Genomic DNA, 17,115 nt, shown 5'->3' with positions numbered 1-17,115 from the left:
TTTAATTGTTCTTAGAGAGAAGAAAAATTAATATTGGGCCAGATTCTTTGCTAGATATCTCTACACTGTTACTTTAATGGCACCATGAAATAGGCAGTGACTAACATTCCTTGTTTTCAGGTGAGCTGACTTATGTTCAGAGAAAAGAAATTATTGAAGGTTCCCATCAGTAGATATAATGGAGCCAGTGTGTGAGTCCAGATCTGTCTGACTCTAAAGGTATGGTCATTTTCCTGTGCCATACTGGCCCTTATGTTCAAAATAAAAAAGATAAATCAGATTGCTGCAGACTTAGGACACCATATGCAATAAATATGCTGCAGTAAATGTAAACCAATTAGAAATGTAAGTTAAACAATAGTGAGGTTATGTCAATGACTGTATTTTGAGGTTTGACTATTGTATGTATCAAGAAATATATATATGTGTGTGTGTGTGTGTGTTCTATATATATATAGAACAGTTTTTACCATCATTAACTAAACTAAACTAAAGTGAAACATCTATACAGGATTTGGGATTTCTGAATAGGCATCAGGGTCAAAAAAGTAAATAAAAGAGTGGGAATTAAGAATAACCAGGAGCTCAGAGGGCTTGAAGATAAAGTACCAGGGGTAAGTGGGAAAAGTCTTACTGTTCAAAATCTGGAAAATTAGAAGGAATACAAATAGAGATGTTGATGGAGCAAATGCCACAAGACTAGGTGAATTATTGTCTTTAACTTCACTTCCAAGAAAAGTCTTCCCTTTGTTTAGCTAAGCTAAGCTACTCATGATGCAGCTTAGAGTCATCAGACAGATTTTATTAGAGACAGGAGCAAGTACTGTTTCTGATCTGAAAACTGCTGCTTGACTTGGCCTTTAGATGAGAGGAAAGACTTCTTTTACTCTTACTTAGAGTGGGTATATGAAGATCACCCATTTACCTCTATGAATGGAGAATTTTTATACGGAATCTTGATGGTGTAGTCATTTACCCAACTGGGATAAACACACTCTAGGGGGATTTCTTCTTTAGTGCTTTGCCTCCCTGGCTCCAGATTACTTATCTGGCATCAGAAAATGTGGATGCTAAGACAGGTGAAAAAGAACCAAACAAAGAAAAATAAACATAATGATGCAGTAACTCTCTGTTTACATGTTTTAATTAAAAATGAAATTGAACTGTTACTTTGAACATAGATACTGCATTTAAGATGACGATCTGGTATTTTCCTCTTGGTTTTTATTCTGTGTACTTCTTGTAAAGAATCTATAGATTTTTATGTACAACTAAGTGAATGCTTTGAAAGTATCTCCAGGTAATAGCATAGTACCACGTACACAGTGTATATGCATTGTTTGTTAAAACGAAAACATGTATCCTACAATTCAGAAGCAAGGAGTAAAACAGAATCACAAGTCAAGGGGCAGCAGAGGGGTAGCCCTTTCAATACAAGAAGAAAGATTTGGCAACAGCGTGACTCAAGTGGAAGCAACTTTCAGAAAAAAAATAGGTTGGTTCTCAAGGATTATATTAATTAACATCTGTATAGTGATTATTCTTTTCCAAGTAATTTCAAGTACATTATCTTATTTAGTCTTAGTTATTTAGGCTAAAACATATTTTTTTCTTTTTCTGACATGTACTGGTAGACACAGTTGATCAAACAGAAATTTAAACAGAAACATGTCCAGGTCAGAGGATCAACTGGTCAAGTGTTTTCAAAGAAGAAAAACTTTGAATCACCTTGCATCCTTCATTATCAGAAATAATTTCACTCATCAACAGGATTTGTTTCTTAATGAAACCAAATAAGTTTGGTTTCAGACTTGCTGACTTTGAGGTATTAATTGGGCATGTGGGTTATTCTGGTAAAAAGACATGGTTAAAAATACTTCATGAGAATACATGTTTTTAGAGAGTATGCTTTATTTATTTTTACACATAGTAGGTGTAGATAAATATTCACCAAATGAATAAATGATGGACAAATAAATGTATATTTTTGTGAAAATTAGTTTTCAGTAATGGATTTCTTTCCTGTCTGTCCAACACAACATAGGACAATGAGTACAGAAACATAGATTTAAGCTACTACAGACATTTTGTAGTTGCTTTTTGCATATTTTGGTTAATTCTCATAAATTGTCCCAGACTAAGAATTATTAGTTTCCTTAAAGTTTAATGGTGTGTAGCATTATTTGTTATTAGCAGCAAAGTATTTAGTATTAAATTGAGTTCATAAAAGAGTAATTGTCAGAATAAGTAATTATTTAACATAATAAACATGAAAATTTTATAAGAATATAAATTATATGCGAGGGATATTTTATTATTTCTGTGCCTAACAAAGTAACTTTTTTTTATCTTGATTACCTTTCAATCTTTGCTTCAAAATATCTGAAGCCATCTCTCTTGGCCTATGGAGTGCTAATAACATGTTTACACGCCGTAATTTTATGTAACTGCTCTGTTATTTATCAGTGATTTTGTAATCTTTGATACTTTGGCCTTGAGCAGTTTCGCTAAAAGGGAAACTTTTGACTACATTCTTTTGTTTAGCCAATCATTTAATCCCCAGGATCTTGACTTTGCTTTAAAGACATCTGTCTCTAATTGAATGTTCTTAATGCACTCTGTTGGATAAAGAGTGGGTGTTAGAGTGATGTTGGGTAGTCCTTTGGCAAAATATTCTCCCTTTTCTGACAGCAGCCTTAGACACAGAGGTGGGCCCAATACTCTGCGCTTGTACACATGACTGATGAGTAGTAGAGACTTTTGATACCTGACTCCAGCAGGACCAATGAGATGCTTCCTAATGAGTATTTTCAACATATTTCAAAATAATTTCTGGGTTATGGAAAAGCTGCAAAAATAATTCTAAAATTTTCATATATTCTTCACTCTGCTACTCCGTTTCCTGAGTGTTTGAAGCTTCAAGAGAGGCACATGCAGACTGGGAAGTGGCAGATGGTTAAATGTCTCCTGAGCACATGCTCTGGTTTCTCTTGTTTCAAGGTTTGGTGGTTTGGTTCCACCTTGTACTATCCTACATATTTGCCTCTTATTTTGACAGATGTGCTGGTGATTAAAATGTGCCTTTGACATTTGAGATTAGGATGAACAATGGTCCTAGCTGCTGTGCTTTTAAACCCATCACAGTCCAAGGAAGCCACACTTCCCACAAGCAGCTTCCAGCCAATGGTTGAGGGTGGCCAGGAAACTAAGGCAGGTCCAGTCCTGGAACACACAGGACTCCGCTGACAGGTGACTTTGACTTGTGGATACCCAGTAGCCGTGGCTAATTCTGTTTAGAACTGCACTATAGTCTAAGATGTTTCATTCTACCCAAACTTACTCTTATCTCTCCTTCACCCAAGGTCAAGCTCATATCAGAGTATAACAGTTCTTCTAAGCCTCTTTCTCATCCATCCATTCTTGTCTTCTTTTTGTTATGCTACCTAGCTAGCCCTTTTTAGCTGGTTGTCTGTTTTGCCCCAGGGATGACATGCTCAATTAACCATCTCTACAACTTCTTGCATGTTAAACTCTCTTGTCTGCCCTTTGGACTTTGTTGGTTCTCACCATCACAGCCCTCTGGGTTTTGGTGATGAACCACTGCTGTCTGGCCTCTATTATGTCAAGACTTCACCATATGCATGGATATTAATGAGCCTGGATCTGTGACTGCAACTCCTACGGTCATCCCCGGTCAGACGAGGAGAGCCACTGCTTAACTTCTTAGTACGCTGGGATAATTTTCACAGGTCACTCCTAATAGCCTTAGTGAATTGTGTGTCCTTTGGGCCCTGTCATGGAAGTCATCTGAGGGTGAGTGTTCTGACCTTATGTGATCTATCCATCCCAGCTTGCTCACTTTCCTCAGCCACTTTATTCTGTTGGTTGAAGAATGATTCATAGAAGTAGAACTATGAATACAATGTAGGTTAAAGCTAAAGAAGAAAGAATGTGGTATTTTAGAGTGAGAAGTGGCATAATTGAACATGGGGTTAACCTGCTGCATCAGAGGAATGGTGACAATAAAAGCCTATTTGTAAAACTGGCTAATGAAGTAGGTAAGTAAGCATCTTACTTCAAGGCTGAGAAACATCAACTAGATCCATCCTTCTGCAGGAAACATTTTGATGGATTTTTTTTTTCACAAATTGATCAGATAAATCAATTGAATAGAGAGAAAAGACAGAGAAAACAACAGGTACACATAAATCAATCAGGACATCCACAGTGTATGGAAAAACAGTGAAAACAATGTTATGACTTCACATTCATACAGCTGTTCTTCCTTCCTTGTCCCTTTCTTATTTCTACCTGTGACCTATGGGATGAGATACCCAGATCTTCAAGGCTCTCTTATGAGCATCTTGTTAATGATGCTCCCTTGAGCTAATGTGATTTATTAGAATGTTAATTTAATAAACATATTTCAAGTCCACTAGACATACTAAGTCAGGCATTAGCCTAGTCCCTTTAATGGCTCACACTCAGTGGCATGTATATGTCGTATCCTAGACATTTGGTTGACCAAGACAACCCAAGCTAAATAAAATTGTCTAAGTTTTGTTGGCACCTCATAGAAGTTCCCCAATACTTTTCTCCTTGCCCATCATCTTGTTTTCATGCTCAGTTCCAGCCAGATGTTTCCAAAGATATCTAGATTCTTTTCTTTAAAGCTAGGAGTACCTTTATAATGCTGTAGTGCTATGAGAATCTCAAAACAAAATCCCTCAACTTTAATATTCTTATGCATTCTCTCTTTCTGAAGCAACTAACAGGCATGTACAATTGCCAGAACAAAAGTTCCCCACATTTACAATTCAGGGAGCACAGCCGAATTTCTAAACCAAATCTACAAATCAATTCTTTATAAAATAGTATTGTTCAAACAAGAGATGTTCCCTAAGCAACTAATGAATTCCCTAAGCAACTAATGAAAATCTTATAATCTAATTTCACCTGGAAGGATCTGATGGATAGAGAAAACAAAAGGATAAAAGAAAAAAAAGATTTTGTGTTTTCCTATTTTTCAGTGTTATGTCCAGATAGGGTGTATGAATTTAAAATTCAGGAGAGCATTCCTCTATGAAGAGTAACATGGTGACACAACAGTACTTTACGTTTTCCCACAGTTACTTCCAAAGTACTCTTCTCCTCCATTTATCTTGGGGAACATTTTAAACTCAGATGGCAACACAGACAAGGGGTATAATCTTGTATTATCAACTATCACAACACTTCATACATTGTTTTGTAACATTTTCGCCTACATCACTACTTTCACACATTAGACTTCAAGCTTCTTGAGTGCAAGGGATTACATTTTCTGGACATTCTAATTTCTATTGCTTCTCACAAGGCCAAACATAAGATAGACCCCCCCAGTCACTAGTGTGCTAGTAAACTGAAGCTTAAAACAAAGAGACAAAACTCTTCATTTGTCGTGTTTATCAATTCCCACGGTTGTAAATGCTGATTTCAAGCTGCCAATATGACATCACTGAACACAGAGTTGAGAAGAGATGCCCACTGTGTCTTCCTGCAAGCAGGTGTGAGCTGGCTCCAGCACACTGCTGCCCCCAGTGCTGTGGGATTCATGAAGCCCCCCTCCTACCAATGACCACTGTGCCAACTGCAATAAAACTGATGTGACTCTCATCAGGTTTGTATCTCCTTTTTCCTTTGAATTTTTCTACCATTTTTGGCAACTGAGTTTTAAGGATCTGTCTGTTACTATGGTTACTATAGTTACTATAGGTATTATATTTATTATTTCATTATTATTATTTTCCTGTTTCCCTGATTGGACTGTAAAATCCTGACTATATACATATATTTCATGACTAAAACACAAAAATGCTTACTAAATATTTGTTGAATAAGTGAAAAAAATGAGAAAAAATTTCTAATATTCAGTAACATACCAGGATTGCTTTTGTACAGTGAAAGCCACTTCTATCATGTTTTCCTCAAACTTAATCATCTCTGTTTATTTTTTAAGGAGAAACCTGAGTATAGCCTTGCAAATCTGTTTTGTTTTTACACTGTAGATGATGGGGTTGAGCACAGGGGGCAAGAGCAGGTATACATTGGCCATCATCGAATGGACCGCTTTGGGGGCTGACTGGCCATAGCGATGCACCAAGGACAAGCTCATCATGGGAATGTAGAAAATAGCAACTGCTCCAACGTGGGAGACACAGGTGCTAAAGGCCTTGTGTCGTTCTTCAGGGGCGGCAATACTGAGGACAGAGCGAATGATCAAGATGTAAGACAGGACGATGCATGGTATATCTACTCCTGTGGTCAGGATGAGATCAATTAACCCACACATGCTATTGGCCCGAGTATCTGAACATGCTAATTTAATCACATCTGGATGATAGCAGTAGGAATGGGAAAGGACATTCACTCCACAAAAATTGAGGGGTTTAAGGAGCAAAAGTAGTGGTAATATTAATGTGACTGTGCGCATAATCATTAAGAGGCCCATCTGAATGATTCTGTAATTAGTGAGTTTGGTAGCGTACCTCAGGGGATCACAAATTGCCACGTAGCGGTCAAAGGCCATAGCCACCAGCACCCCAGATTCTATGAAGGTAAGTCCATGAAGAAAAAACATCTGGATAATGCAGGTATCTAGACTGATTTCACAAGCATCAAACCAGAGGATACCTAACGTTGTTGACATTGTAGAAAGAGTCAAGCCCAAGTCAGCAGCTGACAGCATAGAGAGGAAATAGTACATAGGCTCATGGAGATTCTGCTGGGTAATGATGACAAGCAGGATCATGCTGTTTCCAGAGAGCGCAGTGGCATAAAGACAGCAGAAAGGAATGGAGATCCAGGCATGGACAAACTCTAGGCCAGGAATGCCGGTCAATAAGAAAGTCAGAAATTTAGATGTCAAGTTACCTAAGATCTCCTTGTTGTTCCAAATTTGTACCATTTCTCTTCACAATGCTCACCTCCTATAGAAATAGTAAATTATGTTGTTATATAAAAATATCTAGATAAATTTTCTTTTGATTAGGAGCACTATCTAAAGTTATAGATAAGTACTTTGTCATTGTGAAAGCTCTCAGTCAAACTCTATTACATGTATACAGGTATATAAATAAACATTTTACTCTGAAATTCAAGGAAAATATGTTAATATAATTTTATACACTTTGATGATAATTACATTTTATATTGACAGAATTTTAAGCTTCATCAGATCATAAGATTAAATGAATAAAGAATTAGTTAAGAAAAATCAATACACTCAATTTTGAATACACCGTGTATGAAATGACTAGAAGTAATTCACCTAAAGATATCCATTACTCTTCAGTGCGCATGTGGGTGTGAATCTCCAGGCAAACATCTCCAGATTTTTGCTGGTAATATACATTTGGGAGTTATCATTCTAAGTGCCATTTTTAATCCAATAGTGTGGGTGAATACCTTCAGAGAGTAGATTTATAAGAGAAAACTAGTAAAGATGGAAATCTGCAGCAATTATTGGAAAAGACTATATACACTAAAGCAAGATGAGACTAGACAGCTTTCCATAAACCACTAAAATCAAGAGAGCATGGTGCCATGACTGGGTGTTACATGAACAACAGTGCTGAATTGCTTGAGTAGTCAGGTCTTCTGAGGATTGAAAATTTCAAATGTTACTAAGAGCAGACTAGTGACCCTATGACACAGGAAAAACAAAAACAAAATCAAAAACAGGTGAAGTCCGGTGATGAAAGCTGAGGAACTGCTACAGGGGCTTGAAGAATGAATGGAAAAGTAAGTAGTGTATATTATTTTTGGAAACATATCAGTGAATGCAAGAACAATAAGCCATGACTAAAGAAGACCATAAGGTGGATGGAAGATTCTCATAAGACTGGGAAGACTTAGAGAAACGTACATATTTTTAAACTGAGATTAAAGATATGGTACATACTGAGAGATTAAAATATAGAATGACAGGGGTTAACTGGTATAGAAAAGTCCATGAGAAAGCAGGTGACTGAATAGATGATAGAGCATGACAGTAATTAGACCTCACAAAGATGAGGGCCAACATCTGCACTGACACTAGAGGTGGCAGGTTGGTGGAAGCTTCTCTGAGGGAAATGTCACTCAGGGCTACTTGTTTTTTGTGTGTGTGTTTTTTTTTATAGTTTTTAAAATTGTGGTCAAATTCACCTAACATAAAGTTTACTACCCTAACCATTTTTAAGTGTACAGTCCAGTGGATTTAAATACATTAATAATGTTATGCAACCTTCACCATTATCCATCTCCATAACTCCTTATCTTGCAAAACTGAAACTCCATAGCCATTAAGCAACAACTCCTCATTCTCCCCTTTCCCTATCCCCTGGCAACCACCATTCTACTTTCTGTCTCTATGATTTTGACTACTCTACGTATCTCATATACATGGAATCATAGAGTATTTATTCTTTTGTCACTGGCTTATCTCAATACCATGTCGTCAAGAGTACCCAGATCACAGCGTATGTTAGAATTTCCTTCCTTTTAAACCAGTGCCTACTTTTTTCCTCCATGAATTATTAGAAGGAAATTTACTGCAGAAGGGCTATGAAGGTAATGGGGGCTGGTTTGAGGATGAGAGAGGTTTTTAGTAGACACAGCAGAGAATAAAAGAGGCAGTTGACTCAATGCACTCAGAAATGTTACAAATGTTATAGAGTCTTATTCAATTAAAATATAAAAAATAATTTTGAAGTAGTAAATTTACATTGTTATAATAAATTCTAGGAAGGTTTAAAATCAAATAATAGCAGTATTTGTTATTATACTATTATTTTTCAATCAAGCTTTTTAAAATACTAGGTAGAGTTTACTTCCTGAGAGTGAATTCCCTGTAACAAGTATACATGTTACCATTCCCTTCATGCTTGTTTTCTACAGTTCCCTTTTAATTGCCGGTTTCCAGGGTTCACTTCAATCTGAGAAAAAAAAAAAACACTGTAATATTTAACTATAAACTAGAAGAGTTCAGCCATCTGTGTGTTATATGGAAGAGGTAAAACCTAATGTTATCTGCCTTTCTTTAGCTCCTATGAATATTTATGAATAGATAACAAAGCACAAAATCAACAGAATGAACACTTTTCTCTTGTTTCTTACCAGTTTTACGTGCAAAGAGAAGCCTTCTCTGTCTTCAACAGCAGAGAGAGAATGAGCTATAGCTCTGGCGCCACTTATTTTATAGGAAAGCGGAGTTAATCTATGGGGCCATTGGTAAAATGTGAATCTCCCTGGGGCTGCAGACAGAGAATACCAAAATCCTCCTCTCTCCATCTATTAATACAGGACAGTGCTGTGTGATCTCGGAAGGGATCTGGCTATTAACTCAAGTGACCAGTGGTCCACAGGGACAATAATACAAAGCAAAATAAACCAAATAATCTGTATAAATGGAAAGCTTAGACATTGTTCTAGGCACTGGGGAATAGAGAGATTCATGTCATTATGTCTAGATTATCAGTGTGCTAGGAAGACAGGAAAGCAAACCAGTGTTCACTGGAATAATCATGGCGACAACGAAGAGAGAAGAAACATGCACTTCAGTCTCCTAGCCTGTTTTTACACTACCACACTGATCCAGAGGGAGGACGATACATCCTCTCCCAAATCCATCTCTGTTCAGCCACCTACTTGCTTTTCCCGGCAAATGGGTCAGCTCCTGATATATTAATTGGACCCAATTTTGCTAGTGGCTGCAGTCACTATAGGTAGATGATGAGGTCTCATGTGCATGTGTTCTTGCTCTCTTACTTGCTATTTTCCAGAAGTAGTAAGTTTAAGGATAGAGACCCCTGGGGGAATTTGGTTGTCCTTGTCAATGTGGCCAGGTGAGTAATGGATGCAGACTACTGTACAGTCCTAGCAATTCTAGATCCATAGGAAAGGTAAAAAATCCACACCCAAACATTGTGTGCCTCTCCTACAGAGAAGCCCCACACTGGCAGAGAGAGTCATATATTTGCCTAGATATCCATAAATCCACTAATGTGTTCCCCACTTAGATATTTGTCTTTAATGTCTATTTGGCTATTGTTCCTGTGTCTCCTTGTGTGAGAACTCTTTATGCCAGAAAGTGTGAGGGTTTCAATTCAAGCACTATAGCTCTACTTGGAACCTCCAACAAATGTCTGGACTGATACTTCAACAATAAAAATGAACTAAGAGCAAATCATGTTTGAAATTTAATGAGTCAGTGTTAAAGAATGAAAAGTTGTCCCACTATTGCCTTTAAAGAGCTTAGAATCTAACTATGGTTTCCACCCACATCCTTCTGTTACGGACAGATTATAAAATAATAAAATAGGGCCTGGTTACCCCTGCTTTCTTGAGCCCTTGTGTAATCCTCTGATCTTGAATGTGGGTAGGTCCTATACTTATTTTAACCAGTAAAACATGGCAAAGGTGACAGGATATTATTTCTGTGCTTCTGTTACATAAAGCCTGGTTTTAATGAAGCAAGCTGTCATGTAGGGTGGGCCCACATGGCAGAGAACTGAAGGCTGTCTTCAGCCAACAACCAGCTAGCAACTCAGTGTGGCCCCTCTAGCCAGCAGTCAGCAAGAACTGAGTTCCTCAGTCCAGCTGGCCATGAGGAACTAACTGAATCCTGCCAACAATCATGTGATCTTGAAAGCATATTCTTCCCTAGTCGAGCCTCAGAAGAGACCGTGGCCCCAATGACATCTTGACTACATCCTTGCAGAGTACTCAGCTCAGCTGTGCCCAGACTCTGGACTGGCAGAAACTCTGAGATAAACATTTTTACTTCTTTTAAGCCACTGCGTTTGTGGTAATTTGTGATGCAGCTATAGATAACTTCTACTTAGATAGATAACCAAATCTGTTTTGGTTGTTGCGTACTCTCTTTTGTTGCTAATGAGTGTAGAAACACTAACATACAGTGACATTTACTCCTGCCCTGTGTGACATGCCACGACTCTTCATTGAGACTTTGATGTGATTGGAGGACAAAGACTGTGCACTTCACACTTTACACACCATCTAAACGCCCACAACACATCTGGTACATCATAGGAAGAAAATAATGATTTGTTGGATTGTAAATAAAATTTTGATAGAAAGAAAATAACATCCATTCATCAAATTATGCATTTCATTAACGCACTGCTCAATGATTTATCATACATAACAGTTACCCAGCCAAATATACGGAATAGAGGCCAGTGAGTTTGGTTTTCTTTCTTTCTTTTTTTCTGTAAGTACTAGATAGTACATATTTTAGGCTTTTTCAGGCCATAGAGTTTTCTGTCTTAACTACTTAATTTTGATGTTATAGCATGATATAGCCAAAGACTATTCTGAACTGGCGTGGTTCAAATTAAGCTTCATTTATAAAACAGATGGCGGCCAGGTTTGGCCTGCAGGCCAGATTTTGCCAATTCTGGTATACATCCTTCCTAGATATCCTCTAGTACCCCATCCCCAGCCACATCCCATTAGCTATCCCCTCCTTCTACACCAGAAGTAACTATTATCCTGACTTTCAACACCTTAGAATGGGTTAGCTTATAATTTTTATTTACAAAATAATAAAATATAAGTATATAAATTGAGTAATGCAGTATGTATGCTTTTGTTTCTGGCTCATTTCACATTATCTTTATGAGACTTCTCAATGCTGTGTGTTGGAAGTGTTCATTATTTAAAATATTCTTGTAATTGAACACACCAAAAATTGTCAATTTTTCCTTTTCTGGACACTTTCATTGTGTTCAGGTTTTGGTTATAAATAATGCTGCTAGGAAGATTATTATATTTTTTGAGCACACATATATGCATTTCTATTGGTTATATTCTATGAGTATAATTTCTGGGTCAACTTTGAGACACTATCAAATAGTTTTTGAAAGAGTTTGTACTAATTTACATTCATACCAACATGTGAGAGTTCCCACTGATTCATATCTTTACCAGTATTTGGTGGTATCTGTATTTTTAATGTTAGCAATTTCTGGAGCTTTAGAGCCTATCTGATTTTGGTATTAATTGGTTCACATTTTCCTAATGATGTCAGACATGTTTTCATGTGTTTAACTGCACTTTGCATCTAGTTTCTTATGAAGTGCCCATTCCAAACTTTACCCCATTTTTCTGTTGGCTTGTTTGATTTTTATTATTGATTTTATAGAGTTCTTTATACATATAGTACACAAATCTTCTTTTTAATATTCACTTTCTTGAAAGTGTCCTTTGATGGACAGAATGTCCTGTTTTCATTTAGAGCAAGCTAGGCTTCTTTATACACACACACACACACATATACACACACACACATACACACACACACACACACACATATATACACATATTTTTAGTGCCTTATATGTTATGTTAAAGAAATATTTGCTTAGTCCAACAACTTAAATACATTGTCCAATGTTATCTATAGGAACTTTATATCTTTTATTGTTTGCATTCAAATCTGTAATCCCTTTGGAACAGATCTTTGTTTATGGTATGAGGTGAGGGTCAAGTTTATTTTCTGTACATGAATATAAAATTAACTCAGCAATTTTCAATGGAGAGACCATGTTTTCTCCACTGGTCTATGGTTCCATATTTATTACAAATAGTGTCCATTTATGTAGTGTGTCTGTTTTGGACTCTATTATGCTTTAATTCTCCATTTTTCTAATTCTGGGCAAAAAAACCACATTATCATAATCATTGTAGCTTTGCAAAAGTTCTGATATTGAATAGGGTAAGACTTAAAACTTTATTTTTAAATTTTCATTATGAATTTTAGAACAACTAGTTAACACACACACACACACATCCCAATCCACACAGAAATTCCGAAGTTTTGGTGGGACTGTACTGAACCATCTTGGGGAGAATATTTCATAATACTTCAAAGTACTGAATCAGTCAATCCATGAATATGGTTTATACCTCCATTTACTCAGGATTTCTGTAGTTTCAATGCTGTTTTATAGTTTTCAGAGTAGAGGTGCTTTATACCTTTGTGAGGTTTACTCTTTGGTGTTTGGTTTTTCATGTATTTTAAATGGTAACACTTTAAATCTACTCTTCTAAGTGTTAGTGAAAAATATGAAAAATACTCTGTATGGTGATGTATCATAAGACTTGCTAACTCCATTTTAATTTAAAAGTTTATTTGTTGATTTTTTTTTGTATTCTATACAATCTATCAGGTTTTCTATAAGTAATAGTATTTATATTTCTTCTTTGCTTTCTGTTTATTCTGTGTGTGTGTTATTTTCCTTTGTGTGGTTACACTGGCTGGGTCCTTCTCTGCAATGATGAATAAAATTGGTTTTATAAAACTCATTAGGGAGTGTTCCTTATTTTCCTATTCTCAAAGAGTTTATGTGAAGTTGGAACCTATATATTAGAGATTAAAGCCAATTGTTCTGTCAGTTTTCTTTCTGTCTGTCTTCCCTTCTTCTGTCCTGCCCTTCCCTCTCTCCCTCCCTTTTTCATTCTTTTCTTCATTTTCCTTTCTTCTTTCTTCCTTCCTATTTTTATGTCTTTTAATTTTTGTCTTTTTAATCGTATTTATTGTTGGATAATTTTAAAATAAATTTTTGTACTAACATTTACTATTTTGTTTCATTTTTCTCCTTTCTGGGGAGTTCTTAACTTTTTTCCCCCTAAATTCTAGAGATAGATACTTAAATAATTTGTTTTCAGACTTTTTATTTCCTAATATATGCATTTTCTACTAAAATCTTCTCTATAAGCCCAGTTTTAGCTTTATCTCCAAATTTTTTATTTGTTGAAGAAGAAATGGCAAGGAGAAGAGGACGCAGACTTTATGACAGAAAAGAAACACATAAAAAGGTGAGATTTCGCTTGTGGAGGGTGAAAGTGAGGTAAGGTATGTACTGAACCTGCCAGGTGCTGATCAGAGTACATAATTAATACATAAATACATCAGTGTACATAATTAATGTTACAGTTCTACTAATTTATCATCTCTATGTACCACTGTTCAATCTGACTACGACTTTTGGGAAAATTTAACAAAGTAAAAAATTAATATTTACAGTAAGCTCAGAAATGCTACTATGCTCTTAAACTCAACGAGCTACATACACATCACCTTGAGATGTAAATTTTTCTACAAGATATAGAATAAGGCACAAAAAATATCTTTCCTTTAGTGCATTATTTCATACTCTTCCTCCAATTTTGTCCTCCCTTCATATATCTTATATCTTATGTTAGAGGATTTTTTGTGAGGGGATAAAAGGGAGTGTATTTAGAAACTGGATATTGTCAGTAGAGACAAGAAGTCACTAAATTTTACTACCAATTCTGTCTTCTACTTTGAGCTCTTGAGATCTTGTGATCTTCATTATCTTCTCTTGAGGACTTAAGGATTTGAGCCTGTACTAGAATCACAGAATCCATTTTAAGTCCAACAATACTAGATCATAATACCAGAACTGCAGACTCCCTATGTATGAACTAGGACAGATGGGAAATTTACCTAGCATTAAGGGAGTGAAGACTACTACAAAGTAGTCCAAACTAACAACACAAGACTATAGCATTTCTTGAAGGTTACCTCAAATCAGAAGAATAAAGGGAGAATGTTTTTCTCCAGGGCACAATGAATGTTCCTTAAAAGTGAATCTAATAAAACTTCCCAGTTCCAGTTGACCATTCTTTAAGCTTCCATATTTTAACTTTGACTAGCACAAATATTACTTCATAATCTCACATAAAACCTCTCTTCTCCCTTCCACTATCACACAGACCCCTTACTCCACCTATACAAACCACATACAATTCCTTCGTGTATCAGGCTATCTATATTTAATTGACTTCACAGCGTTGTACCTTTGGCCTGGAAGGTTTTCACATTTTTATGTGTTACATATTCTTCTTAGTTCAAGTAATCACCTCCTTTAAGAATTCTTTAAGTCTCCAACATGATCTAGATATTTTCTTCAGTGTCTATATGGCCTCTTGGATATAATTATGTGACAATAGTTCACCTCCATTGTTGTTATTATATATTTAATTTTATGTCCTTTCCAGTAGATTGCATGAACTATTTGAGAGGACAAGGATATTCTTATGTGATTTTGTATTAGTTACCACAACTAGGAAAAAGCCTAATGTTACTCAATAAAATATGGAAAGAAAGAAGGAAAAGAGGAAGGAAGGAAGACTATCTCTAGACCATTGCATGGTCAAACTGGCTAGTCTGTGTTTGGAAACAGCCTGCAGAAAGCTTTACGGATTTGTTTGGTCTTCACACTATATATAATAGGGTTCAGCACTGGGGGAAATAGGAAATGGAGATTTGACATCAGTGTATGGATATACGGAGGAGCTTTATGCCCAAATCGATGTACCAAAGCCAGGATGACCCAGGGGATATAGAAGATGGCAACAGCACCAATGTGAGAGATGCAGGTGCCAAAAGCCTTTTGCCTCTCCTCTGGAGAGGCGACGCTGAGGATGGACTTTATGATCAGCACATAGGAGAGTAAAATGCAGGGAACATCTATACCCGATGTCAGAATGAGAGCAACTAAGCCACAGATGCTGTTAACTTTGATACTTGAGCAAGAACACTTAATCACATCAGGGTGGTAGCAATAGGAGTGAGAAAGCATATTAGGACCACAGAAGGACAACCCCTTAAGGAGCAGGAGCAAGGGCATCAGGATGATCAGCATTCGTACAAAAATCACCACACCAGCTTTGATAATTCTAGAGTTGGTTAGAATCACAGCATACCTTAGGGGGTTGCAGATGGCAACAAAGCGGTCAAAAGCCATGGCCAAAAGCACAGAGGACTCCATGAGGGTGAATCCATGCAGGAAGAACATCTGCACAATGCAGGCATCTAGGCTGATGATCCTAGCATTGAACCAGAGGACACCCAGTGTTGTGGGAAGAGAGGAAACAGTGATGCCTATGTCAGTGGTGGAGAGCATGGAGAGGAAATAGTACATGGGCTCATGGAGGCTGGAGTCTGTGATCACTACGTACAGAATGGTGCTGTTCCCCAAGAGGGCAATAGTGCAAAGGCAGCAAAAAGGGATGGAAACCCAGATGTGAAAAGCTTCTAGCCCTGGAACTCCAGTCAGGAAGAAAGTTGGGGGAGTGGAATTACCAGCGGATAGCATGGTAGGCTGAATGAAATGGCACTCCCCTTCAGTAAGTTCCTGCAATGACACATTTCATTGGGTCAAAGCTACTTTCTGGCAGATATTTTGATAACTGGTTTAATTACTATACATCATGTAGTCCTTATAGGGCTAGAGGTAGCTCTTATTTGTCATCTTCATTTTACAGATAAGTTTCAGGTAGGTTACATTAATTCATTAAACAAGAGTAGAAGACAAGTCTTTTGATTCAAAGCTCTCACTCTTTCTACTATATCATGCTTGTCACATGTTATGAACAGCAGGGCTGAAAGTAAGACATTTGCCTTGGCTATGGAATATAAGGAAGGTGCTAAAAACTCAGCAATTGGGTAAAGAGCACTTTTAAGAAATACTTTAAAAAGTCAAAACCAATGCAAAAAGTCCATGACAAACAGAACACCGAAACTCTATGTAATGATCAGAACTGTGCCAAACCACACTAGAGTCTAAGGCAAAATTTAAAATGTACACTCCTCTATACATGTTTTTATGTATTTTTTAATATTTAATGTTCTCTAGAACAATCACATAATATGAAAAAATATTGAAAAAATTGAAAATCAATTGTGTTAAACCTTACAACATGATTTTAAGTGTAAACATTTGACTTATACCATAACAGAATTATTTTACCTCAGCTAAAGTTAATTAAAAATTATTTAGAATTCTCACATAGTCAAGTGAAATTTTCCAATATAGGAGTTTTCTCAATTGAAAAATGAGATAAGCAAAAAAGTAGATTTAAAAATATATTATTGATAAGCTTGCTTCCATTAAAACTAGGGGTTCATATTTTTTCTTTTGCCTGAGGCTGTAATATGACTTGGTGTGGCACTGGTCTTTATTTAAACTTTTGATGTTTTATTGATCATGGATTAAAAAATTTGATTAAAATATTACTTTTCATATTACTGCAGGTTTTGAT

The 17,115-nt window shown here is 36.4% G+C and overlaps 2 protein-coding genes across 2 annotated transcripts; both read right to left on the bottom strand.

The window, feature by feature from the left end:
• Positions 1-5,986: 5,986 nt before the first annotated feature.
• On the bottom strand, positions 5,987-6,946 carry LOC105097973 (olfactory receptor 51F1). The gene has a single exon (XM_010990605.3). It carries the CDS (start codon positions 6,944-6,946, stop codon positions 5,987-5,989), a length of 960 nt encoding a protein of 319 aa, XP_010988907.2.
• Positions 6,947-15,214: 8,268 nt separating this feature from the next.
• On the bottom strand, positions 15,215-16,169 carry LOC105098055 (olfactory receptor 51F1). Its single transcript, XM_010990675.3, has one exon. The coding sequence runs from the start codon at positions 16,167-16,169 to the stop codon at positions 15,234-15,236; it is 936 nt and encodes a 311-aa protein (XP_010988977.3). The 3' UTR covers positions 15,215-15,233.
• Between the last annotated feature and the right edge of the window lie 946 nt (positions 16,170-17,115).

This window comes from Camelus dromedarius, chromosome 12 (genome assembly GCF_036321535.1).
Source record: "Camelus dromedarius isolate mCamDro1 chromosome 12, mCamDro1.pat, whole genome shotgun sequence".
Lineage (NCBI taxonomy): Eukaryota > Metazoa > Chordata > Mammalia > Artiodactyla > Camelidae > Camelus > Camelus dromedarius.
The sequence above is the reverse complement of the archived record's forward strand: the minus strand, read 5'-3'. Positions and strand labels throughout refer to the sequence as shown.

Coding starts and splice junctions, on each gene's coding strand:
- LOC105097973 (XM_010990605.3), bottom strand. CDS start 6,946: ATGGTACAAATTTGGAACAACAAGGAGATCTTAGGTAACTTGACATCT.
- LOC105098055 (XM_010990675.3), bottom strand. CDS start 16,169: ATGCTATCCGCTGGTAATTCCACTCCCCCAACTTTCTTCCTGACTGGA.